General features: G+C 37.8%; 1 protein-coding gene across 1 annotated transcript in view; it reads right to left on the bottom strand.

The window, feature by feature from the left end:
• eya1 (EYA transcriptional coactivator and phosphatase 1) overlaps positions 1–17093 on the bottom strand; it is a 197198-nt gene extending 180105 nt beyond the window's left edge. The window contains exons 1-3 of the mRNA XM_072253224.1: positions 16985–17093; positions 9922–9972; positions 5099–5226 (exon numbers count right to left, since the gene is read on the bottom strand). Of these exons, the coding sequence (XP_072109325.1) occupies positions 5099–5222 (124 nt within the window). The 5' untranslated portion in view covers positions 5223–5226; positions 9922–9972; positions 16985–17093. The remainder of the gene's footprint in view (positions 1–5098; positions 5227–9921; positions 9973–16984) is intronic.
• Positions 17094–26370: the final 9277 nt, after the last annotated feature.

Below are 26370 nucleotides of genomic sequence, written 5' to 3'. Positions count from 1 at the left end.
CCTGAGCCAGACCAACCTGCAGTGGTCTAGCAACTACTCAACTACGCTGAACGTAGTCAAGCTGTCACCTAAAGGGAAACTGTAAATACGAGATTTAAGCAAGCCAGCACTGATGAGTTGAAGTACAGTAAGGAGACAGAGAGCACAGTGACACAACCACCACCTTTCTCCTCAATGTCAGCAAAACGAAAGAGCTGGTCATTGACATCAGGAAGGGCCCAGTGTACATGCTCCTTTTCCTCGAAGTGAACTTCAACAACCTATCTTGGTCCAGCTACACAGCTGTCACAGCCATGGCTCACCAGTACCTCCATGTCCTCAGGAGGCTAAAGAGATATTCTTGTCCCCTTTCGATCCTCACCAATTTTTACAGATGCACCATAGAAAACATCTTGTCTGATACATCCCCGCTTGCCTCTGCCTCTGACCATAAGAGAATTGTGGGCACAGCTCAGCACATCAGAAGGTACTAGCCTTCCCATCATGCACTCTGTCTACACTTCTTGCTGCCTCGCTTAAGCAGCCAACACAATCAAGACCAAGCTCACCCTGGATTTTCTCTCCTCTTCCCCCACCCCTCAAATCAGGCAATGGATACAAAAGCCTGAAAGCCTACTCTCAAGAATAAAAAAAACCTCCACCTTCTCTCTTCTTCTATTCTCCACTCTGGCTTCTACCTCTTCTCCTCACCTGCCTATCAATTCCCTATTCTCCCTCCTCTTTCCCTTTCTCCCATGGTCCACCTGCTTTCCTATCAGATTTGTTCCTCTCCAGCTCTTTACCATTCCTACCCACCAGGCTTCATCTATCACCTTTTAGCTATCCTCCTTCCCCTCCCCCCGACCCACCTTTTTATTCTGGCATCGTTCCCCCCCTTTTCAGTCTTGAACACCATAAACTATAAGACCACAAGATGTAGGAGCAGAATTACGCCATTTGGCCCGTCGAATCTGCTCGCCTTTTCATCATGGCTGATCCAGTTTTCATCTCGGCCCCAATCTCCTGCCTTCTCTCCATATCCCTTCATACCCTGACCAATCAAGGATCTATCAACCTCTGCCTTAAATAGACAAAGACTTGGGCTCCACAACTGTCTGTGGCAAAGAAATCCACACATTCACCACTCTCTGGCTAAAGAAGAAAGGTTTCGAACCAAAATGTTAACAGTTCTATTCATTTCCATAGATGTTGCCTGATCTGTTGAGTTTCTCCAACTCAAGAGCAGCTTCCATCTGTTCAAGACTATTGAACTCTAGTATAATGAGATGGACTTTTGACTTTACAATCTATATTACATGGCCTTGCATCTTATTGTCTGCATGCACGACACTTTCTCTGTAACTGTAACACTTCATCTTGCATTCTGTTACTGATTTCCTTGTACAAGGCAAAACAAAGTTTTACACTGTACCGCCGTAAACTTGACAACAATGAACCAATTTAGCAATTTCAGATAATTTGAACTGAAAGACAGACAGGAGCCAATCTGTAAAAGTCATAGTCATACTTTATTGATCCCGAGAGAAATTGGTTTTCATTACAGTTGCACCAACGAAGAATAGAGTATAAGCAATATAAAACCATAAATAATAAAATAATAATATGTAAATTATGCCAGGAAATAAGTCCAGGACCAGCCTATTGGCTCAGGGTGTCTGACCCTCCAAGGGAGGAGTTGTAAAGTTTGATGGCCAAAGGCAGGAATGACTTCCTGTGACGCTCAGTGTTGCATCTCGGTGGAATGAGTCTCTGGCTGAATGTACTCCTGTGCCCAACCAGTACGTTATGTAGTGGATGAGAGACATTGTCCAAGATGGCATGCAACTTGGACAGCATCCTCTTTTCAGACACCACCGTCAGAGAGTCCAGTTCCATCCCCACAACATCACTGGCCTTACGAATGAGTTTGTTGATTCTGTTGGTGTCTGCTATCCTCAGCCTGCTGCCCCAGCTCACAACAGCAAACATGATAGCACTGGCCACCACAGACTCGTAGAACATCTTCAGCATCGCCCGGCAGATGTTAAAGGACCTCAGCCTCCTCAGGAAATAGAGACGGCTCAGACCCTTCTTGTAGACAGCCTCAGTGTTCTTTGACCAGGAATGGAACAAAAGTTAGAAGGGTGAATGATTGACCTAGGCAAAGAGGGATGATGGGCAGATGCTGCAGGGAACAGTAGAAATCGTGATAGAGGTTGGGAGGAAATAGGTGAAGGCATCAAAGAACTGCAGATGAGGAAATCTGATAGGAAGGGAAGATGGAGCATGGAATCAAGTGAGGGAGGTGGAATGGCAGATGGGAATGGGGGGTGGAGTGAGGAATCAGAGGAGGAGTGTATGTGTGATGAGGAGATAGAGTGGATGGTGCATATAGCAGGACCACAATCATATGGATAGGATCACTATACTTTTACTTAACGAGTTTTTAAAATTAGAGTGTATTTCAGTTACTTGTGTCATCGGTTAATTGGGGCAGCCGTATATTCGGGACAACACTAAAGAACAAAATCTAATTGAGATAATTGCTTATTTGTTTCTTTATTTGGGATGCTGCCACTTAATTGGGGCAGGAGACTGTTGCCAAACACGTTCTAACTACCATCAGTTTCGAGCACTTGTGTGGCCATTAGATGCTACACCGTGCTTAAATGCGGACAGTTTTTAAATAGTTGTATGTGTGTGTTCAAAAGGTAGGGATTTTTGTCACTGATAGTTGGTAAGAAATAAGCAGTAGGATAACTCAGAACCATTTTGCTCACTGTGGTTTCAAGCATTCAGGCTTGGAGACGTGAGAGTCACCCTGAGTAAAAACGAAATGATTTACTACTTCAACAAGTTAGGAACTACAAAGAAATTGGAGGATGCAATCATTAATAGCAGTGTGTGAAGACAGTCCATTATCTGCACTCAGGGTCTGCACTGATTTTGTTCATTGTGTACACTGGATGAATTCCTCCTTTAATAACCATTAGGAACTAACACAGTTTTATAGTACTGTAACACCATTGGTAGTGCTTTAATTTGTTCTGCATAACATTTAAATACATTACTTTTTACTCTGTTTCGCTTTTTTCATACCTTTTTAACTATTCCCATGAAACTTCAGCTAATTATGCCGGTCGCTTAATTGGGCCAAAATGTTTTGGTCCGCTGTGTCCCAATTCAGCAAATTTCTAGCAATCTCAAAGGTTTCACTATTAACTCATTCAGCACATGATTGGAAGGCATGCTCCTGTGATGCACTATTCTATATATTTTATATTTTTAAATATTTAAATACATTTGCCTATTAGTGATATTTACAGTTCATTCGAACGACTTTGACAGAGCCAAAGGATAAAGGGTTCACCACAATCTTCTGGAGGCAAGGACTCACAAAATCCCATCAGAGGCAATACCAATAGTTTGTGTACATATGGAAACCAGAATTAAAAGTGTTAGATTCTCACAATTAGAGGACATCAAGATGAGCAATATTTAAAGCATTTAAAACAGAGACATTTAATATTTTAAATTGACAGAAAATGCATTATAAAATTTCAATGGAAATTATTTTAACTTCACATCTGGTCCCTTGTCTTTACACCAGCCTAACATCTGGAGCAGAAACCCATTCATGTGAAATATGCGTTTTATACCCCCTTTGTAAATAGAGTTGAACTTACCTCAAAGAATGGTAAGTAATCTCAAGTGTACAAATCAGGACTTGTCAATTTGAGAAGATGAAAACAATTCTTAACTTCCTAGAGCCAAACTAATATTTCCGAGAACCACAAGAAACCCTTTTTTCTAGTTGCATAAAAAGGATGATTTCATGCCTGAGCACAATACACAATTATTTATTTAACCTTTGATTTGCTATAATGTACAGAGGTGCAGTGAAAGTGACATTTCCATTTGAATGTTATCATTTTGTTTCATACTGCACACTAACTGACTGAACTTCGAATTGAAAAATAAACGTACTAGTTAGCAAATTCATTAATCATTTTATTAGCATCATAGGCATTTTGTACCTATAATTGAGAGAGCAGTTTTATGAACTGTTCCAGATTTCCAACCATACCACTTGAGCTGGCTTCTGGGATTGGCCAGGGATTACTGTCACAGCTTCTGCTGTGTAACCCTCCACATGGATTTGGAAAATTATTCTGTATTGCTCCCACAACCTAAATATGCATACAATTCAGATATGGATACCACATAATCCGCTCATGATAGATGACGTCAGTGGAACAAAATAAGCAACATTATAACTGCAAGAAAGGAATATTAACAGATGCTGATGATGACGCTAGATCTATTGCAACCATAAGGTTTTTCTCAAGAGCTTTCTACAAGGATGGTAGAGAGCAGCAGCAGGCTCTGCAAGCTTACTGCTTTCCAAAGAATAAAATGGAGGAATGGAACAGGTATAAACACAGAACTTATAGAATATATTATGGTTGCAATTGCATTATTACTCTTCAAATGAGAATTGAAAACAACAATGTGGGCAATTGGTACGGTTGAATTTTGCTTCACTGAGGTATGACATATTCCATTTTCCCCATTAATTAGACAGTAGATTCTACTTGCATTTCCCCTACATTGTTTCTCATATCTCCTGAATTTACTTTAATACCCTTGGGTGATTGTCACAGCACGCATTCATGGTGGTGAGCACTTGGGATACACAACATCTTGTTCTGATAACATCTCTGCTGTCATGTTGCATATTTTCTGTTATATTTCAAAATGTCTAAAATGCTATCAGAAAGTGTGCAATTAATATGTACAATAAGGTGTGAATGTAAAAGGAATCAATTCTGCTTATTCGGAATGGACTCAATCTACATAGAAGTGCACTGAAGTTCTCATTTCTATCTTCGCTTTTATCTCCCTGCCAAATGAAGGATCAGGAGATATATTACCTCCATCAGAAAATTTACCCCCACCTGTTTCTAAGGGTCTGATCAAAGGGCACTTGGATGAAAGTAAACAAATTTTTCAAAAGTCACTTATAAAATAATTGCACGAGAGTTGAAAGCAACTATCAAATGAATGTCTGATACCCAATTTCATAACAAGTACTTCAAACATAATTGAACACACTCACCTTCTGTGCCATTTGGTGTCATAGAATTATTATTAATACAAGAGTTGTCAAGTTTTGGACCATTGGGAGACTCACTACTTCCACTTATTCGACCTTGTGGGCTTGCTAGATCCTGCATTTCCATAGACCTGTAAGTAAGAAATACACTTAGTGGCCACGTTATTAGGGATGTTAGTACACCTACTTGTTAATGCAAATATCTAATCAGCCAACTATGTGGCAGCAACTTAATGCAAAAAAGCACACAGACATGGTCAAGAGGTTCTTTTGTTGTTCAGACCAAACATCAGAGTGGAGAAGAAATACAATCTAAGTGATTTTGACCATGGAATGATTGTTGGTGCCAGATAGGGTGATTTCAGTATGTCAGAAACTGCTTATCTCCTGGGATTTTCACACACAGCAGTTTATTGAGTTTACAGGAAATGGTGTGCGAAACAGCAAATGAGCGACAGTTCTGCGGCGATACACGGCGATGTTTTCGGGCTGCACACAAACTTCTAGATATACCGCTTCTGAACTACTATTGCTGCAATCTGCAGCCTGTAGTTTCCTTTTAGGCAATGTACTTTTAAACTGGCTTAACGAACTAGCAATTTTACAATTTTCTGAAGAACTTGCAGACTTAACTCTCAAGAATGTAGGTATAGCACTTTAAGCGGAAGAATGCACTTTGCCACGATCAAAAGAGGGGAGAAGGGGAGTACTCTAAGCCAGACTGAAACACTGAGGTATGAAACCTCTTCTACCCAATATCTTGATAGCAAATGTACAATCTCTGGAGACTAGGAATGAGGACCTAAGGGCAAGATTGGAGGGAAATGAGAGATTGCTGTGTTCTGTGTTTCACAGAGACATGGCTAACAAGTTGGGTTCAGTGATCGCACCCAAGGGCTTCTTGATACACTGGATGGACAGGACTGCTGATTCGGCAGGGATCTATGTTTCATGATAAACTCTTTGTGATGCTCAGTCTTGTCGTACTCGTGTTCCCCTGACCTGGAATATCCAATAATTAAGTCCTGACCATTCTACCTACCAAGAGAGTTCTCCTTCATGACCCTGACCGCAGTTTGTAAACATCCAGATGCTGATGTTAAGCTTACTTGCGAGGAACTGAGTGCTGTCATCAGCAAACGAGAAACAGTCTACCCTGATTCCTTTCAAATCAATTTCCGAGACTTCAATCAGGTTGCTTTGAGGAAATCTTGCCATAACACTCATCTATGTATCACCTGCAGTCCCAACAAGCTCACCCACTAGTATACCACCATAAGAAATGCCTACTCTTCAATCCTTAGACTGCAGTTTGGGAATCTGATCATTTGGCAGTCCTCCTAACTGCATACAGGCAGAGGCTAAAGACTAAGCCTCCAAAGATAAGGACAACAAAGAGGTGGTTGCAGGAGCAGAGGAGTGGCTACGCAATTGCTTTGAGTTGGAGGTCTAGGCCGTGTTCAAGAACTCCAGAGGATCTAAATGAATATGCCACAGACTTTATTAGAAAGTTATGTATGAGTGTGTCCCCACAAAATCATTCGGTCTTCCCCAACCAGAAGCCCTTGATTGACCACGAGATCCCTAATCTGCTGAGAGCTAGATCAGTGGCATTCAGGTCTGGCACCCAAGTAAAACATAACAGGTCCAGGTACAATCTCTGAAAAGTTATTTTACATGCGCAGCGGCAATTCTGGGCCAAACTTGAATCACTGAAGAATATTCAACAGCTTTAGCAGGACTTGAATGCCATTACCTCCTACAAAGTGAAACCAAGTGACATAGGTGACACAAAGGATTTGCTCCCAAGTGAGCTGAGTGCCTTTTATGCTGGAGGAACTCAGCAGGCCAGGCAGCATCTAGGAAAAGAGTCCAGTCGATGTAGGGAAATGGATCGGTGAGAGGTACAGAAGGCCGTGGAAGAAAGGAAAGGGGGGGGGGGGGGAGGGCTACCAGAGGGAGGCGATGAGTGGACAAGAAGATAAGGTGAGAGAGGGAAAAGGGGATGGGAAATGGTAAAGAGGAGGGTGGGAGTATTACTGGAAGTTTGAGCTATCGATGTTCAAGCCATCAGGTTGGGGGCTACCAAATGGAATACAGGCGTTGCTCCTCGAACCTAAGTGTGGCCTCATCATGACAGTGGACGCGGCCATGGATGGCCATATTGAAATGGGAATGGGAAGTGGAATTAAAATGGGTGGCCACTGGGAGATCCCACTTTTTCGGGCAGACGACGCATAGGTGCTCAGTGAAGCAGTCTCCCAATCTACAGCGGGTCTCACTGATAAACAGGAGGCCACACTGGCAGCACTGAACACAGTACATGACCCCAACAGACTGGCAGCCGAAGTGTCGCCTCACCTGGAAGGACTGTTTAGGGCTCTGAACAGTATTGAGGGAGGAGGTGTAGGGGCAGATTTTCTCTTGTCTCCAAAACATCAACTATTTATTCCCCTTCATAAGATGCTGACTGACTTGTTGAGTTCCCCCAGCATTTTGTATAAGCTGCTCAAGGTTTTCAGCATCTACATCGCAACTGCAATATCTTCTTTCTTCTCCCTTGGTTCACCTTGATATCCCCAACATGTTCCATGTGCCCATTATCCCTCCTTACTTGGCTCCACATATTACCCATCAGTCTCTGTCTCATCCTCTCCCACCAATTCCATCTGCCTATTTTTCCTCTTTATGTTTAAATTTTCCCACCCATTACCATCCAGCCTCTTTGTCGTACCATTCCCCTCCCCCACCTGGCTCCATCTGCCTTTCATCTGTATTCTTTCCCCCTGCCCCACCTAATCTGCCTCTATTCTATCACTGACCAGCCTCTGTTTCAGCCCTCTCTCTCAGTCCTATGTTTTAAACAGCAAGGAAGTGACAGAGCACAATTTCTAGACAGACTATGAATCTGAAACTGCATTCAAATGCTACACAGCTAACATGCTTTAAAATTATTGTTGTGCTTATCATCCATGTCAGGTTTTATATTCATTCGAAAATAATTTTAGCAAATAGTAGAGAGGCAGTAAGCTTTCATCAAAATTTGAATATAAATATCCAACACACACACAATGTGCTGGAGGAGCTCAGTCCTGACAAAGGATCTCGGCCCAAAACATCGACTATTTATTCCCATCCGTAGATGTGCTGCCTGACCTGCTGAGCTCTTTCAGCACATTGTGCGTGTTGCCCTAGACGTCCAGCATCTGCAGTACCTCTTGTGTCTACAAATACCCAATCCATGAATCAGGATTTCAGGACCTTACCCAGAACAGAAAAAATTCAAAACTTAATATAATTGTGATGTGTCACAAACTGACAATATTTCATCACCTTTTGTTTGAGATTTCTTTTCCAATATTTCTATTTTATGCTTCGCTTAAAATACTATTTCTGGAAATGTCACGATTTTGCAATACTCTTATGAATAATTTCAGGTTAAATTTCATTTTAACTTCAAAATGAATTTATTTTGTTTAAGATCAATAGTATACCAGTAATTAAACATTCTATGAAGTGTAAACTTTCTATAATTACTTTTAATTGAATGAATCATACATATTAATATAGTACAACAAATAACTAGAGAAATACATAATAAGCGTACATGCAATGAAGCACTCGTGCATGTTTACACTGGCAAACTAATTGCTTCTCTGTTTTTATTAATGCACAGCATATTAAAGCTCATTGTGCTTTTTCATTTGTTTGTTGTTTGGATTGTATAAAGCCCATCCAATTGAAAGGGGATAAGATTTGTACTTGTTCAGTTTACAAATGAATTAGACTAATAAGTAGGAATATTAAGCTTCTCATTTGATTTCAGAAATCATACCATACTGAACATTTCATCTGAATACTTTATTTATGATTGGACCACAAAATGCTGAAGGAATGGAGTAGTTTAGTCTGTGGGGTAAACACTTTACATGATTTTAATTCTGTTTTTCAAAAAAGTGGTGGCATTCTCAGCTCTGAGTCAGAGTTCCACTCTCGAACTTGGTACATGAAAATCTAAGTTTAACTTTTTAACTTTTGCACTTAAAGGGGAGTGCTATATTATCAGAACTGTTACATTTTGAATGCAAAATTAAACCAACACCAATCCTGTGTTTTGGATGGGTCTGCAAAATTCAATGGACTTTTTGGAAAGGGAGTAGTGAGGATGGAGGTGGGGGGGGGGGAGATAGTGGTCTACCAAATGTTTAACACCTCTATCAAAATCATGAAAAATGCAACTTTATTTTTTGTTGAGATTTGCTGCATTTCTGTCATTAACAATGCTACATTTCAGAAGTACTTCGTTAGGTTCAAAGTGTTTTGGAATGCTTTGAGATCATGAAGGTTGCTGTTTTTTTTAAAAAAATAATCCTTTGCAGAAGCTAGCTGCATTAATACTGAGACAGCAGTGCTGACAAATTAAAATAATATTTTTCATCTTCAACCACTATTTGCACAAGCTAAAATCCATAATCACATCGAAAATTCATGGACTGCTTCTCATACCAGTTTATGAATCCATATCGCAGAGAATAACATCATTCAGTAGGCTTATTACTGCTATTCTGAGCCTTTACCAATGAATATTCAGATAAACAACATAACTGTTAATAGGAAATGATTGTCAACTGTTTGCAAGTGAAAATACTTTACCATTGTACAAAATTCTGACTAATAATATGAAACAGAACTTTTATAGTTGAATAATTGACAATATGTACTTGAAATCTCAATTTATCATTACATATTTTGACAAATAAAGATTAGAACAAGCAGAAACAATGCCTAAGCATACTGTACTTGTGAACTTTCAACACAGCCCTTACCTGGAACCTGGAGGATCTGAAACATCAGAATCGGATCGAGCTTTTTTTCACCTGTCAGTCAAGAACAAAATAGCTCCTTGTTACTCAAGTGTCAGGCTCGGTGCATTTCCGAACAATAGGCTTCAACTTGAAAAGAAACATTCTTTCCCTTTATCAGAAAGGAAGAAAGGGAGACAGGGTAACAGAGCCAAATTGTCTTTTAGTTGATCTTTGCTGTTGTTTCCTCCTGAAGGTTTTTTTTGTTCTCTTCCCCATGTTCGGAAAGCAGCCAAACGATGGGAAGGTGATTCACCGCAGGGAAGAGACAACTGCTAACTAGATTAATCACTCTGCACTCTACCCCCTCACCCTACAAGTCAACATGCAATATGTTTAACCAAGGTAAGCAAGAAAAACTGACAGAAAACAGGTATTGATTGGAAACCAGACTTGTTGAACAGATGCAACTGAAGCATTACACCTCCAGCATCTTCAGATCTTTCATCTTCCAGTCATAAAAATGAAATAGAGCTTTGTGTCTCCCGTCATCTATCATGCTGGTTATTTTACTCAGCTCAGCATACACACTTCGTATTATCGTTCAGATCACAGCTTTAGTTTCATTAACTGATAATAAACCAAACAGATTTCAATGCACTTGAGAACCCATCTCCAAAATATGTTATATATTGGAAAATCCTCACAGTTCAATAAGCTAACATTACCATTTCTGCAGTAATTTGGTTATTTAGTTTTAATGCTACAGAAACTATGAACATTTAACACCAAAACTAAGCAACACAAAGCATTAAGTATTCATACCAATCAAGGGCTATTCTGTCTATAAATAATAATCTAGTGATCTATTGCCTATACCATAATAAACAGCCTCCTAGAAATAACTACCAAACTCTCTTTTTATTGTTTATTGCTGTAGACCAGAGTCTATACTCTATGTTAAAGAGTAAATACAGAAAACTGTTCAGAAGAAATTGTTTGGCAAAGGTTTAATTAGAAATCAGTGAAAAGAAACTGTAATTGCTTGGCAGAAAAAATATATTTGCTTGCAAACCTTAATCAAACATGTAACAAAAACTTAGCCTATCATTTTATGCAAGCTCCTTTCACAGAAATATTTGAAGCAAAGCCTGGTAGATTTTCCAAACACATTTATACCAGAATCATAGCATGTTGGTTTTAACAAAATAATACTGTACAATAACTTCAAACAACAAAGCAATTAAATTGCTTGGATCCATCTAAATCTCAACACTTTTGTTTTCATATTTCCTATTCAAATCCATTCTCATTTTGCATTCTATACTGTAATGTAGAATGTTATTGTGGCAAATACTAAATTATTCATTTAATTGAGCATAAAGCTGGCTCAGGTCCTGCCTTCTGCACCTTCATAATTTAACTTAAAATGCCCACTCATCAATGAGTGAATAACTGGTAGGAAAAAGAATGAGTGATGACTTAATCAACAGATTCAGAATTGACAGGAAGGAATACAGATATATTTAAAAATGAGTAATTGTTTTGCTTCTAATGAGCATATATTATTACTATGGTGTGTATAAACTTTCACAAATCTGTAATGTTTGTTACTCAACCGTTTATCATTTTGAGGTCTTAGAGACCAGTCAATGAATACAAATAGAAAATAGGCAAGATTTGAGATAATAATTGAATATTGGCCAAAAGTAATTAAGTAAATGTCGCTGTACTACCTAAATTAAAGTGAGTAAAGTTCAGTTGCTTCTGCACTTTACATTTCATTTAATCAAATCAAACTAGAGAACTCAGAGTTGAAATATAGTTCTGATAAATTGAATAGTTGATCACAGAAGCTTATTTCAAATTCACAAGAGTAGATTGACATATAAATCTGTACAGCCTTTAATTTGCAAATTAATTGCACTTAATTGACATCATTATTTTGAGAATTCTAATAGCTGTTTTATAAATAATGACACCTGGAAGAAATGATAATGTACTTTTATCCAAGTTCCAAGTTATTGACAAAAGGTTTTTCACGTAATATAATTACGAGAGAATACACAGTGACAAGGACCATAGAATTGTTGTGAAAGGCTCTACAATTTGGACATTGTTGCAAAATAAATGTTATTTATTTTGATTTATCCTGATAATACAAATTACTCTCTAGCTAGAGGAACACAAATTTTCGCACAAAAAAAAATTTATGAATTAGGAGAAGGAAAAGGCCATTCGGCCCCTCAAGTCTGTAAATGCCATTTAATATAAACTTGGCCGATCTGACTATAATCAAAATTCTGTATATCAACCTACTCAGCACAACTTTTTTGCACTTTTGGAAATCAAGACTCTATCTACCTATGGCTTAAAAAGACTTCTTCCTGCACCATTCAGGGAAGAGAGCTCCAAAAAACGTACAAGGATTTATTTTTTTCATCTCACCTCTGCCTTACTTGGGCAACCACTTAATTCTCCCACAAGGAGAAACATCCTCTCTACAACCACCCTGTCAAGACTAGTTAGGATAAAGTACATTTCAGTCAAGTCCTCTCCAGCTCTTCCAACTCCAGTAAAAGTACAAGCCTAATCTATCTAACCTTTCATCATAACACAACCTGCCCTTTCTAGATTATACTGATTAAAAGATAATTTAGCTGGGCGAGTCAGAGGAAAAGAGCTTTGCAGTAAATCAACCAAGATCCGATAATTTGCATTAGTTATCAAAAGTAGATTTGAAAGTACTAAATTTAAACATAAAGGAAATCATATCTTTGCAATTTTTCGATAAAACACAGTTGTTTGAAATATACATTCTAACTGTAATCAAACACATTATTTTATATTTCCAGTGGAAGTCATATATCAGATAAATCCATTTATACTGTTGCATTTAACCAAGAATCTTAATATGACTCATGTATGTTGTCATGCACCATAATAATAAAATGCAGTTAGCTACAGCTAATGATACCCATACCTCTATGATAACAAATACAGATTTCCAACCAGTGCTATGGCCCAGGTGAGTGGAATACTTTTGACTCTAAAATACAGGGAGGTCAATCCCATGCTAAAAGTATATTCACTGAGAGATAAGCATTTAGCAAATTTGATGTGCATTTCAATTCAAACCCAAACCCTGCATATCTTTGATGTTCCCAGAACAAAGCCAAAGGAGTTGAAACATTCTGAGTGGTCAAATTTTATGAACGTTTAAGACTTCATCTCTTCACTAATTACTTTAAATTCTTAACTCTGTCTAACTAGATCAGCTTTTGAATTAACTGAATTATAGACTGAATTATATTTCTTCTGATTTTGGTTGTTATTATATCAGTATTTTAACCTTTTTGTTTTAAGGAATTATTTTCATGTTTATTTAGGAAAATACCTGTGTGATACCAGATATCTATAATTTTATTGAAACAATTCCTTGGAGTTTTGAATACTTTAAAAAATTAAATGCATTCTATTTACGGAGATAAAATCAACAGCAGCTTGCATAATGTAGGCAAACAACCCAAGATGTGTAATATTAGAGAAGGTTTAAACAGTTGTACCACAGTATTGGCAGAAATGTAAACTGAGTTTTAGAAATCTTTCTAACGTTGTTGGCTTTGGGCATGGTCAGTACAATGGTATATAAGCTCTTTGTTATATTGATCAGGAGAGCAACAATTATTTTTATGACAAAGCATCAATTAAAATGACTCAAGAAGAATGAAGAAAATTTAATAAAATATCACAATGAGTCCTTTTTGATTTTGTCATATTATAACAAAGTTCATTCTGTTATAATCATATGTTTGTATGGCTCTGATAGGGGTTCTATTTTTTCCCCCAAAAGTGAGACTTTTTCCATCTAGCTAAGTAGATTCTCTACCTTTAACTTTCCATTGGTAAGTCTATATTGCCCTTCTTATACATTGCTTTATAACAGATTTACCAATGCATTCACAATAGTTTTATTCAAATAGTGTTTCATGGAAAAGATGCAATGCAATAATACTTATGAACTGATCTTCCACCTGGTTTGTCCATAAGTGAATCTAGATCATACATGTTGGATCATTGATATGTTCCTCCCACATTCATTGTGCTTGCTTCAATTTGGAAAAAAAATAATAAAATCAAAGTGTATGTTCTACTTTCAAAGCAAGCCTGCTGATTATATAACATTAGACTACAGAACAGTACTGTTACAGATAATTCAGCTTTACATCAAAGGCTATCATAAATATGAAGTGAATGTATCACAGTTTTCAAAATAAATCAAAAGCATTAATTTGCTTTATAATTTAAACCCAAAATTATATCCAAGTGTTTATATGTAATACAAACAACCTCCAGTATTTCTCAACACTGAAGAAATTAATAAGGTATTTGTAACCAGCAGCTGGTTAATATTTTTTACCAGCAGAAGGTTAATAATTGCAACTAGCAGCTGGTTAATATTTGTGTCTCAGTACATGCAACTGGAATAATCCAATTAGAATAATACATTTCCAATTCTGATTAGTATATAAATGTACCAAAAATCTCCATGAAGATTTTTGTAAAATGTCTCTTTCTGTAAAATAGCAAAACTAATTTAAAAACAAATGTTTTCTTTACTCCTAGATTTGGCACTGAAAATATATTTTACTGTTGGACGTTAATTGAAATCAATAAAGAATTTCATATTCCCATTCCTCCATAATTTAAAACGCCAACTGCAGACAGGAGGCAGAATAAACAGCATTTGTAAAATAAACAATTCATTAGCTCATTTGCAATTATTTTAAAGTATTATTTTACTTTGAATGGTCGTATGTTGTAGACCCACAGCCATGAAAATGCATAATTTGTTTCTTGTGTCTTGTTGAATTTGACGTTCTGTTTTAGCCATCTTACTGAACTGCTACATTAAATCTGTTAATGCTGTGCTCTTCAACCCCAGAAATTATTTCCAGAAGGGAAAGTCTTTGAGAGATGATCAAACAAGATTTAAGGTAGTCATTTTATCACATTTTCCCTACCGCAGAGTTAGACAAAAATGAAAATGCATTCTTTCACAACTCACATTTGGACTCCAAAAAAAATCCTACAAGCAATTACATTCTACTAGTAGAATGCAACATATAAACCCAACAGCCCTAGAAATACAAGCTTAAGATAATTAGAAATACAACTATCTTGTGAATTTTGATTACCTATTTGATTTCAATTTTCCAAATGATTAACTTTTTGGATCTTTAAAAAGTCAACATTATTAGATTTATTTTACCTTTTCTTTTAAAGAGACACAAAAATACACAACTCATCCTGATCAAAAAAACTCCTTCAGTCTTTTACCATACAGAATAAATTGAAAAGATATACTTCTGAAAAATAATAATTAAAATGAGGAGAGTTAAGCTAAACATAAACATCCACTTTTATAAATCATTTTAAGAGGATTCTAAGAAATCTGCACAGAAGGAGTAAATTACTTTTAACCCCTGGCAGCAGTCAGGGCACAACAGGGTGGCAGCACCCCAACACATCCAGCTGCCAGTAATTTTTCTGCTACAATCCCAAAGCATTTATTTCTTCCACATCCACCACATAAGGACCTTGTAGTTGTTGATATGTTTGTAAAAGCAATTTTATAAAAACTAATTTATAAAGACTTAAATTAGTCCAGAAATGAAATGCAGACGCAATAGATCTTTTCCTTCTCTGAATGGAATCACAGTTTCCAGCTATGCACTGAAGCCGAAATGAATAAAACATATGCTGTCAAACAAACCAGCAGACAGGAGATATAATTCAAACAAATTAACTAAAATAATAACAGTAATTATCTTAAAATTAAGGCATTTAAAAATGAAAATGCAACATTTCTAATATAACCATAATTCAAGCAGTTTTCACTTGAAATATTTCATGGATCTATTTACTGGGAATATCTATTGTCTCATATGGCAGCAACTTTATATCAAAACTCAATTTATATTGTAAGGAAAGAAAATGCTTGTGTTAGTGTTTTCTCATGCAACTGCACAAATGTCACGGTTGACCTGAATCAGTTACTCTTTCAGCTTCATTATTATTTCAAGAATGAAAAATTCTACATGGGGAGAAATTATTTCTTTTTCACATGTTACAGCGATGCATGAAATGGACAGCTTGTGAAGGACTGTGACGTTACGTTACAATGAACACACACCATCAGTCTAATGTCAAATAATATTTTAACCAGAACAATAAAATTGCGACAGTGATAAATAATCCAAATTATGACTTCCAACTAAAGCAAAGAAGTTTTAATAGAAATGTAATACCTGAAATATTATGAAAAAATGTTCCATTTGGTAGACCATATTAGAAAATGTACACCACACAAACATTGCTATTAAGTTTTATATTCAAGTATTTTAAAATATATTCAGCATTACAAAAATGAACTAACAAACACCAAACAGTTTGACTTGGTGCATTCAGTTTACTTTCCAGGCCTAAAGTACAAAGAGTGAATGATTCTCTTGTTGCAAGTAAAATTTAAAACCTTTATAACAGGAAGCATTGCCTAGCTCAACAAAAGCCATCAAAAGTCTCCAGGCTCAATTTGCCATATTCTATTTAAATGTAAAATATTCTTTTAAAATCTTATGTACTTTAAAGTATTTGAGCATTTTAGTTTAATTAATTAATCATGGACAAAAAAAAACAGCAAAGATCAACTCAGAATCAACTCATCTTGCAGGAATTAACCCAAACTGCAGCATTCACCTGCTACAAAGCACCAGTCAAACTGGCAAATTCAGAAACTTAAAAAACAGGCTATAATATGCAATCATTCTTTCTACAGCATGCATGTAATATTCTGTCCAATTTAAGAATATTCAGTGTGGCACTCTCATCGCCCAATATTAAGGTTTAAAATCACAAACATTAACTACACCCTTGAAACAGTTACTATCTCTCAGGTTTCTGCGTAGACTCCAAGCAAGGAAAATGCGGGGAAAATGTTACTGATGCCTCACCCTTGGACATCTGAGGAACATTGACATTCCAAGTGCTCTTCCATGCAATTTAATAGAATTAAACTTGTACTTACAACACTTAAAATTCTCTCTGAACTCTGCTGTATTCCCTTCAAGTTTTTGAATTCAGTCAGCCGTCATCGCATCGTACAATCCTGTTCCTGTTCAACAGAAAGGTCCGCATTCAGTGCACCAATTGTCCGAATTACAGGCAAATAACATAGCAGTTGTTATGGAAGTCGAGGCAGAGCTGAGCGAGTTCAGTCCAGTCACCACTTAAGAGTGGCGAACGTCCCGAAGTAGTTGCTTCACACACAACACACACAAAAAAAAGCCACTGTGCACTTTGACAGGAAGACTTAGAATCGGAAATGACACTTCGGAGTATGCAGCAAGCAAGGAACTGAAGCACCGAACTCTCTCATGTGTCGCTAAATCACTGCTCTAAGCGATGCACCTTTTCCCATTAAACGGCAGCAGATAATATCAGTGATCCATAGACAAAGAAATGGCAGAACCTTCATCCGTCCCTATTTGTTTGCTCAATCTTGTGGTTCTGCCTAAGGTGCCTCGGGGCTTTTAGTTCTTGTAATGCAAACCACAGCTTTCCTCCTCCATCCAGCCCCCACCGGCTAAAACGCAACAATGGGAATCAGCCCCGTGTTATCCTAGTTCCCCCCCCCCAGTAGTTTAAATAAATTCATTATGTAAATGAGCAAGTCCGTAGTTTCTGAACAAACATCTGTGTGTCTGACCTAATTCAAGTACTCCATCAACAGGCAGCAGGCATATGTTTCTCCGGCAACTATTTTAATATTGTCTCAAAGCTACCGGCAGTTTCACACACCTAGACTTTACCAGAGCAGAAATACTGTATGGAAAAAAAACACAATTTGACCTTCTTACGAATCAGCATGCAAATAAGTTTATGTTAAATTACATTAAAACATGTGCACTAAAAGAGAGCAGAATTATATTTGACAACGGATTTTAGTTCCACGTGTGCTCTATTTAGGGCCGATGTTTCGGTAACTCAAACTTCGGAGATCGTTTGCCTGAACGCCGGAATATTTTCCGTCCTCCATTGAGAAATAAAAGCGACCAATATAAAATTCCACTGAAACGTTGTTGATGTAATAATTAATAATCGTTTACTTTTTGTCGTTTACTAAGTTATTATTTCACGGAAATGAAATAAACATTATTGTACAATATGTTATATTTTCCTTTAAATCGAAAAAATGAAATACACTATAAAGAAATGAAACCAAAATTGTATCTAAGTTTTAAAAATGCAGTCTTCTAGGTACTTAAAGACAGTTACATTAATTATGAAAATTTAAACATATACATTTTATTAAACCAAGTACGTTGAGAATTTCGTGGTATACAAATTTTTAAAACCATCATTTTTATCCCTAAATATTCCACTCCTCACGTTTTAGTCCATATATTGGAAAGCGGTTTGGGGTGGTCATTGCAATTTTTGAATTTTGTAAAATACTTCTGTTATCCCCATCTTCCAATTCAGTGCTAGTGCATTCCCATGTGCGGGCTACGAGAGCAAATGCTTTATTTTTCTAAGTAAACTTGCGTAGGTAGGATTGCAGAGTGGCGAATGCAGTGAGTGCCACCGTCACAACATTGCTATTACATGAGGTGACACTGGAGCTCTCTGAATGGTCTGAAAAATAAGATGTTACTAATAATTTTGAAACATAACGTCGGACTTTCTATGCATTTTATGCAAAACACATATAGAAACAAAAGTAACTTCAGTTGTTAGAAAGTAACTAAAAAGCAAATGAACAGGAAATCACTTCGCATTGCGATCTGTCATTCTCCCACTTCTTACCTTTTACAAAACCCAATAGCGCTAAGAGATCTGACGCGGAAATATTGTCACACAAGACCCAGTTCCTGTTAGGTGCCTTTCAATGTGACACCCGCCTCTTTGCGTTCGTTGAGTAAACACACTGGAAATCCCAGAATAGAAGAGTGTTTTGCCAAAGCTGCTTCAAGTTGCACACACCTAAGATTTTGTTTTGCTTGTGTGCAGCCGAGGAACGCTGGGATTGTCACAAAACCATATATGGCCAAGCAGGTCAAAACGACTAAACCTGCAGGGCTAGTCTATCGAAATGACAATCCCAGAAAGCTGTGGTCTTTACTGGCAGCGGGCATGGGAACTGTGATGCCAAATTGTATCGCGCCATCAGTTTAATAATGTTTCTTTGGTTATTGTATTTTATTTTAAGGTAAAGCCTTTATTTAAAATCAAGTTAAATGAGTCAGGAATAACCAAAGCTCTGTCACATGGGGAAAAACGGAGTCGGTGATTTTTACGACAGCAATTCTAATAAAATATGTTGAGACTTTTTACAATTAAAACACTGAAATGGAATAAAATGGTAAGGCAAAAAAATGGAAAAACCCGTTTGCACTGAATTGCACGATATTTCAGATAAAAAAGGTTAAGACATAAAATGACACTGTGGTTTTGTCTTTAGTGTCATGAGTGTAACCACTTCTTAAATCAATCAAAGAAACCGAGAAAACAATTGAACCACTACAGCGTTATTTGCTTTCACTAATGTCTGGTCCATTACAAGAACAGCAAAGATCAGTAAGAGGGCAACATCCACCTACATCCACCTTCTTTGAAGTTCACTGTTCAAACAAAGTCAATATTTTCCAGCAATCACGAAAGTGGAAAAACAAAAGCTAAAAGAGTGAAAACCATGTTATGCTTGATGCCTCTTTGGAACGAAGGTCAAAATTCATCCCTTTCTCAAAGAACTAGTAACTTAATCCATTGACAATTAAGTTCCTTGACCAAGCTGGGTAAAGACATCAATGTCAATGAAAAACAAGATGATCCATCTTCCTGCAACTTCTGTTCTGCACAACAGCCCGGCAAATCATATGTAGCATTATGGGAGTGTAAACATTAGGGACTTGAAAATTTGATTTTAATAGCAATAATATTATTATGGTGATGTATACTTGCTGAGCTTGTTACTTCCTTTGCAAATGCATTCTTCTGTAAATACACTATGTAGATAGAAATCCATGCCACCAGTCCTAAAATGAAACAAAAACACCCTTTATGTTAATTCATACAGAACCTTAACACCTCTATAATTTACAATTAAGCAAAACCATTCTCTCATTACCACTGTACACATCCCATAAACTGTTCATTTAAATACTGTATAGAGCTGATGAAAATGCAAATGTGTCAATAAATATTGATCATTATACACTTAATACGACATTTATAGCTCTATATTTTAAAATGTAGAACTGTATATCGAATACTATGTTTGTCTTTTACTATTTAACTATTGTTTTGGATAGACAGAATAAGATTTTGCATTGTTTCACTATTTGTAAAAAGTTAAGGTGCAAAATCAAGTTTATTGTCATATGCACTAATACTTGTATCCACTGATGCAGTGAAAAACATACTTGCAGCAGCATCAAAAAGAACATTCACAAGAAAAACTCAAATTAACCATAAATTATACAAGGAAGCACAAAATTATAACAAAATTACACTATAGCAAAGTGGCCAGGATTAGGGTTGCGACACACACAAAATGCTAGAGGAACTTGGCAGGCCAGGCAGCATCTATGGAACTGAAAAAGCAGTCGACATTTTGGGCAAATACCCTTCATCAGGACTCACCCAGGATAAGGGTTGTTCAAGAGCTGTATGGTTGAAGGGAAGTATGTGTACCTGGTGGTGTGGGACCTCGGGCTTCAGTCCTATGGTAGCTGCAAGAAGATGGTACGGCCCGAACAATGCGGCTCTTTGATGATAAATGTTGTATTCTGAGGCAGCACCTCATGTAGATACGACCACTGGTGGAGAGGATTGTGTCTGCATCAGGCTGAGCCCACTACTCTGTATAGTTTCTTACATCCCTGCACATTTGAATACCATGTAAACCATTTAAATAAAAATCTACTTTTATAAGAGGTTGTAATAATAACAAAGGAAATCTTGGGGAATTAACACTTGAAGAGAATATTTATTAGTGCTATAGTGGCTTTCTTTCTCTCTGAAGTAATAAAATATACAGTATGCTTACGGGTTACATAAACAATATTATAGAAAGGTATGTTCTTTTTAAGGAGAAACCACTTTATATTTTCAATAATTTTGAGTTTTGCAAAATATTGTTTGAAAACTTAATGACGGAAATGTAAAGTAATATACGCAAATGTCCTGATGAAGGGCCTCAGTCTAAAGTATTTAAAATATCAGCTGTTAATTCCCCGCCATAGATGTTGCCTGACTTACAGAGTCCCTCCAGCATTTTGTGTGTATTGCTAAGGATTTCCAGAATCTGCAGAATTTATTGCGTTTATGAAAGAAATATAAATTATGTATCTACATCAGATGTTTATGGAATATGGCATATTAACCATACATTTTAATGACTGTATCATCATGAAAAATAAGAATTATTTATCATGGTAAATTTGTCAAAAATCTTGATTGCCATTATTAATAAGTTAAATTTCAAATGTGTCAACACCTGGTGGTGTGGGACCTTAGGCTTCTGCACCTCCTGCCCTATGGTAGCTGCGAGATTCATTTATTGCATGCAATGTCAGGAAAAAAGAAAGTCAATAGAACTTTCCAAAAAACCTATACATAAGTAAAGACGAACAAACAACCAATGTGCAAAATGAGACCAACTGTGAAAATAAAAACAATACTGAGAACATGAGTTGTGAAGAGTCCTTGGAAGTGCACCTGTAGGTCATAGAATCAGTCCATAGTGGTGGTGAATGAAGGTATCCATTCATCATCATCAAAGGTCCAGATATTTTGCCAAAATAACAACAAGAATAGTGGTCACTATTACTCATGGTAAAGTAAAACAGCAAGTTAAAGCTACTTGGGTATATAGGGATATCTGAGCATTTCTGTCCAAGTTGCTGCATTAGTCCACAACCACATCAGGAACACTGTGTTTTTTCCCTTACCCTCCTATTTTTTTTTAAATTAGAATAGTTGCCAAATCATTTTAAATTCACCACAGAAAGTCTAGTTTTGTTATTACAAGCGGGATTGTCCTTTTCTGTAAATTTAAAATTAATCACTATACTGTATTTAGTCAAAATCATAAATAGCACTTTTCAATTCATATAAAAGGCATATACATTAAATATAGAAATTCCACAGTGCAAATGTACAACACACAATTAAATCCTTCCCTGTGAAATTATATACAACTGCCACCTCTAAGAAAATAGCCCTCCACCTGCAATATTTGGAGAGATCATCAATTACACTGGACAACGAAGATTTTGCTTCCTGAATACTTTTGGGTGTATTTTATGGATTTTGCAATGCTGATCATGAAAATCACTGTGAAATTTCCCAATCATGCACCATTTTTAAAAATTTGTCTATATTTGTTATAGCAATTTATAATTCAAGTCAGAATAACTGGTGTCAAGATTAAGGAAGGCATTTTTGCTGGTCCACAATTCAAACAGGTCATCAATTTGAAGAACTTCTTGTAGAACTGGAGAAAATCGCATGGAAAGTGAGGTTGTTGAAAATTTTCTTGGCAACTACAGAGCACTAAATTACATGCAGCTGATTGACATCATGCTTTAAGCACACAAAACCATGAAGTGCAAAATGTCATTAAGAACAATTTAAGAAGTGGCAGATGGAGTTCAACCCGGAGAAGTGTGAGGTGGTACACTTTGGAAGGACAAACTCCAAGGCAGATTACAAAGTAAATGGCAGGATACTTGGTAGTGTGGAGGAGCAGAGTCTGGGGGTAAATGTCCACAGATCCCTGACAGTTACCTCACAGGTGGATAGGGTAGTTAAGAAAGCTTATAGGGTGTTAGCTTTCATAAGTCGGGGGATAGAGTTTAAGAGTCGCGATGTAATGATGCAGCTGTATAAAACTCTGGTTAGGCCACACTTGGAGTACTGTGTCCAGTTCTGGTCGCCTCACTACAGGAAGGACATGGAAGCATTGGGAAGGGTACAGAGGAGATTTACCAGGATGCTACCTGGTTTAGAGAGTATGCATTATGATCAGAGATTAAGGGAGCTAGGGCTTTACTCTTTGGAGAGAAGGAGGATGAGAGGAGACATGATAGAGGTGTACAAGATAATAAGAGGAATAGATAGAGTGGATAGCCAGTGCCTCTTCCCCAGGGCACCACCGCTCAATACAAGAGGACATGGCTTTAAGGTAAGGGGTGGGAAGTTCAAGGGGGATATTGGAGGAAGGTTTTTTACTCAGAGAGTGGTTGGTGTGTGGAATGCATGCCTGAGTCAGTGGTGGAGGCAGATACTCTAGCGAAGTTTAAGAGACTACTAGACAGGTATACGGAGGAACTTAAGGTGGGGGGAGGTATATGGGAGGCAGGGTTTGAGGGTCGGCACGACATTGTGGGCCAAAGAGCCTGTAATGTGCTGTACTATTCTATGTTCTATGTTCTGCATTCCCATTTAGACTTCTTCCCTGCAAATGTGGCACTGTCACTGACAAGCATGGTGAAAGGTTTCACAGGACATTTTGGTCATGGAGAAATGGTATCAGGGTGGCTGGAATCTATCAATGTTGGCTGATTATTGTTGGGGACACTGAAGTGAGAAGACTCATACACTGAATACAAATGAAAATCATCAACAAAACATTTTTAGCAATTGAACTATTGCAAAGCATCAGCACCATTATGCAATTAAACACATTATATTGAATAAAAGTTAATTTCTTGTTCCTCCAAATTCCTATGTGATACAAGTAGTCCGAAATTATATTTGTGTTCAGCTTCAAGTGGTCTATCATAAACAATAAAAATTCTGAGGAAGCAACCCCTTTGAAAAAATATGTTGTCCAGTGTTATATTCAGATTTCAGGAGGAATAAATTGATAGCGTCCTGCCGAAGGGTTTCAGCTCGAAACGTTGACTGTACTTTTTTCCAAAGATGCTGCCTGGCCTGCTGAGTTTGTCCAGCATTTTGTGTGTGTTGCTCAGATTTCCAGCATCTGCAGATTTTCTCTTGTTTGTGAAGGGAAGTTTCTTGCTTTGAATGGAGCTGAAGAATGGAATTCAAAGCTATGTATCACTGAATGTTGAGACACTTTATCAACACCATGGTCAGGAAACTTGCATGCAGCTTTCATCCTAAACTCTTCTGTGTCTGTGATATTTCATCCACCATGCCAGGTAGGTGAGTGGCTCTTAAAAGGATTGGGATTATCCCTAGTTAGCTCCTCAATCAGGGTGTTCATCATATTCACAGCCACATGATCACGAATACCTTAGGAAAGAGTAGTGATTGGATCCTCACAATGTGATGCCGCTGCCTGTACTGCTCAGGAAGTATTGTCCAAAGGAAGTCTCCTGCTGCTTCATCATTGTTGTGGATGTACAAACCTCTGCAGCAGCAGGAATGCTGCACTCAGTGATGAAGAGAGACTGCTTGGACACGCTGACAACTCCTGCCTTGTAGAGGTTAAGAATGTGGAACCAAGAAGAGTACATCGTTGGGCAGGCCATTTGGCCCACAATGTTGTGCTGTTCTTGATACCAACTTGTACTAAATGTCCCCCTCATATTTATCATCCATATCCCTCGATTCCCTTCATATGTAGGTGTCTATTGAAAACCCTCTCAAACTCCACCAAACTATCGACTTCTGTTACTACTTTGGTACCTAGTTCAGGCACCTACCACACTGCATATAAAACTTGCCCTCACGTCACTTTTAAACTTCACCCCCCCCCCACCCCCAGCCTTAGAAGTACGTCCTCTGGTGTTTGACATTTCCACTCTGGGGATCTGCCTACCTACCCATGGCTCTATCAGGTCTCGCCTCAGCCATTGGTACTCAAGGAGAACAACCCAACTTTGTCCAATCTGTCCTTAAAGCTCATACCATACAATACCGTCAGTGCTCAGGTAAACCTCTTATGCACCTTTCCACAGTCCCCACATCCTCCCTCTAACTGGGTGGTCAGAACTGCCTGCAATATTCTATGTGCGGTATGACTAAACTTTAATATAGCTGCAGCACGACTTCCTTACTCAACACCCTTACCAATGAAGGCAAGTGTGCCATGTACCTTCTTTACCACGTAAACCACTTGGTCGGTTCATCTGAGGATCCAGTCTTTTAGCTCAAGCCACAAGAGAGAGACCAAACCACAAACATTTCTATCATTTGGAAATAAATTAAAATAGCAAGTTGCTATTGTACCAGACTGACAATAATTGTATACAGCAACTGAAAGACTTATGGAGCACGGTGGCACAGAAACAAGCCCTTCTGCCCATCTAGTTCCCCATGTCATTCAACATCATCATCAATGCCTACTTCCTTAATGGCAACTGTTGCTGCTTGAACAAAGTCACTGGAGAAAATTACTGGTAGATACAAGGCAGCTTCTTTATTCAACAAAACAAGGTACAACAAGCATCATATGGAGATGCTTTCAGTGGAAAGGTCTGCTGGCCCAGTGTGAGACTTGGTATTTTATGTGCCAAACATTAAAGGACAATTCCATATTCACAATGTATGGACAATGCTTTCTTTGAAGCTACATACAACCTTCACACCTCCTGATTCACGTCCACACCATAGATATCCAAATGAATTTTAATCAGCATTGTCTGGACTGGGATTCACAGTTTTTAGGAGCGCATTGTTCACAGCTGCACTCCAAATTATATGCACAATACATTTTCAGAAGTGAAGATTGGTAGCCAAAGTCAATTGTTAAATGTATATGCCTTAAACCCAAAAATCACTCAACAACCAGTGAGTACTGGTGATCAGAAATAATTTGAATTATATCCTCAATTACGTGGCTCCAAGTGTTTGCCCAAGGGTTTGTATACAGCAGTAAAGAAGTCATTTCACAATGATGGTGTGCAATGTGCAGGACTCATGCCCAGCTTTGGGAGGCGGGCAGAGGGGAGAAGCTCTATACCGCTCCAAAGACACTAAAGAATGAATCACCTCATTCAGCACAAGGTTCCTCACTGCACTGCTACTTCTCACTCACTCACTCAAACTTTATCAAATGTCTTTTTTTTCCTGATAGCAATAACTGATAAAAGCTTCCTGTCAGTCACAAAAGGAAACGTGACCAAGAAAGGAAAGGTCAGCTGTCACACAAAATGCTGGAGGAGCTCACAGACTAGCCGGCATCTAGGGAGCAAGTGCAGCCGACAGAAACATTGACTGTACTTGATTCCATGGATGCTGCCTGGCCTGCTGAGTTCCTCCAGCATTTTGTGTGTGTTGCTCGGATTTCCAGCGTCTGGAGATTTTCTCTTGTTTGTGAAAGGTCACCTCCAACTTGGGCACTTGTAACACCTGCAAGATGGAGTTCAGGTGACAAAAAATGGTTGCTTGGAGCTATTTCTTCACTTTATTATTTTTGTTCCCTCGTTAGGCTGTAGC

The sequence above is a fragment of the Mobula birostris genome, chromosome 1, assembly GCF_030028105.1.
Source record: "Mobula birostris isolate sMobBir1 chromosome 1, sMobBir1.hap1, whole genome shotgun sequence".
Taxonomy (NCBI): Eukaryota; Metazoa; Chordata; class Chondrichthyes; order Myliobatiformes; family Myliobatidae; genus Mobula; species Mobula birostris.
Note: the sequence above shows the minus strand (reverse complement) of the source record. Positions and strands in the feature narration are given on the sequence as shown.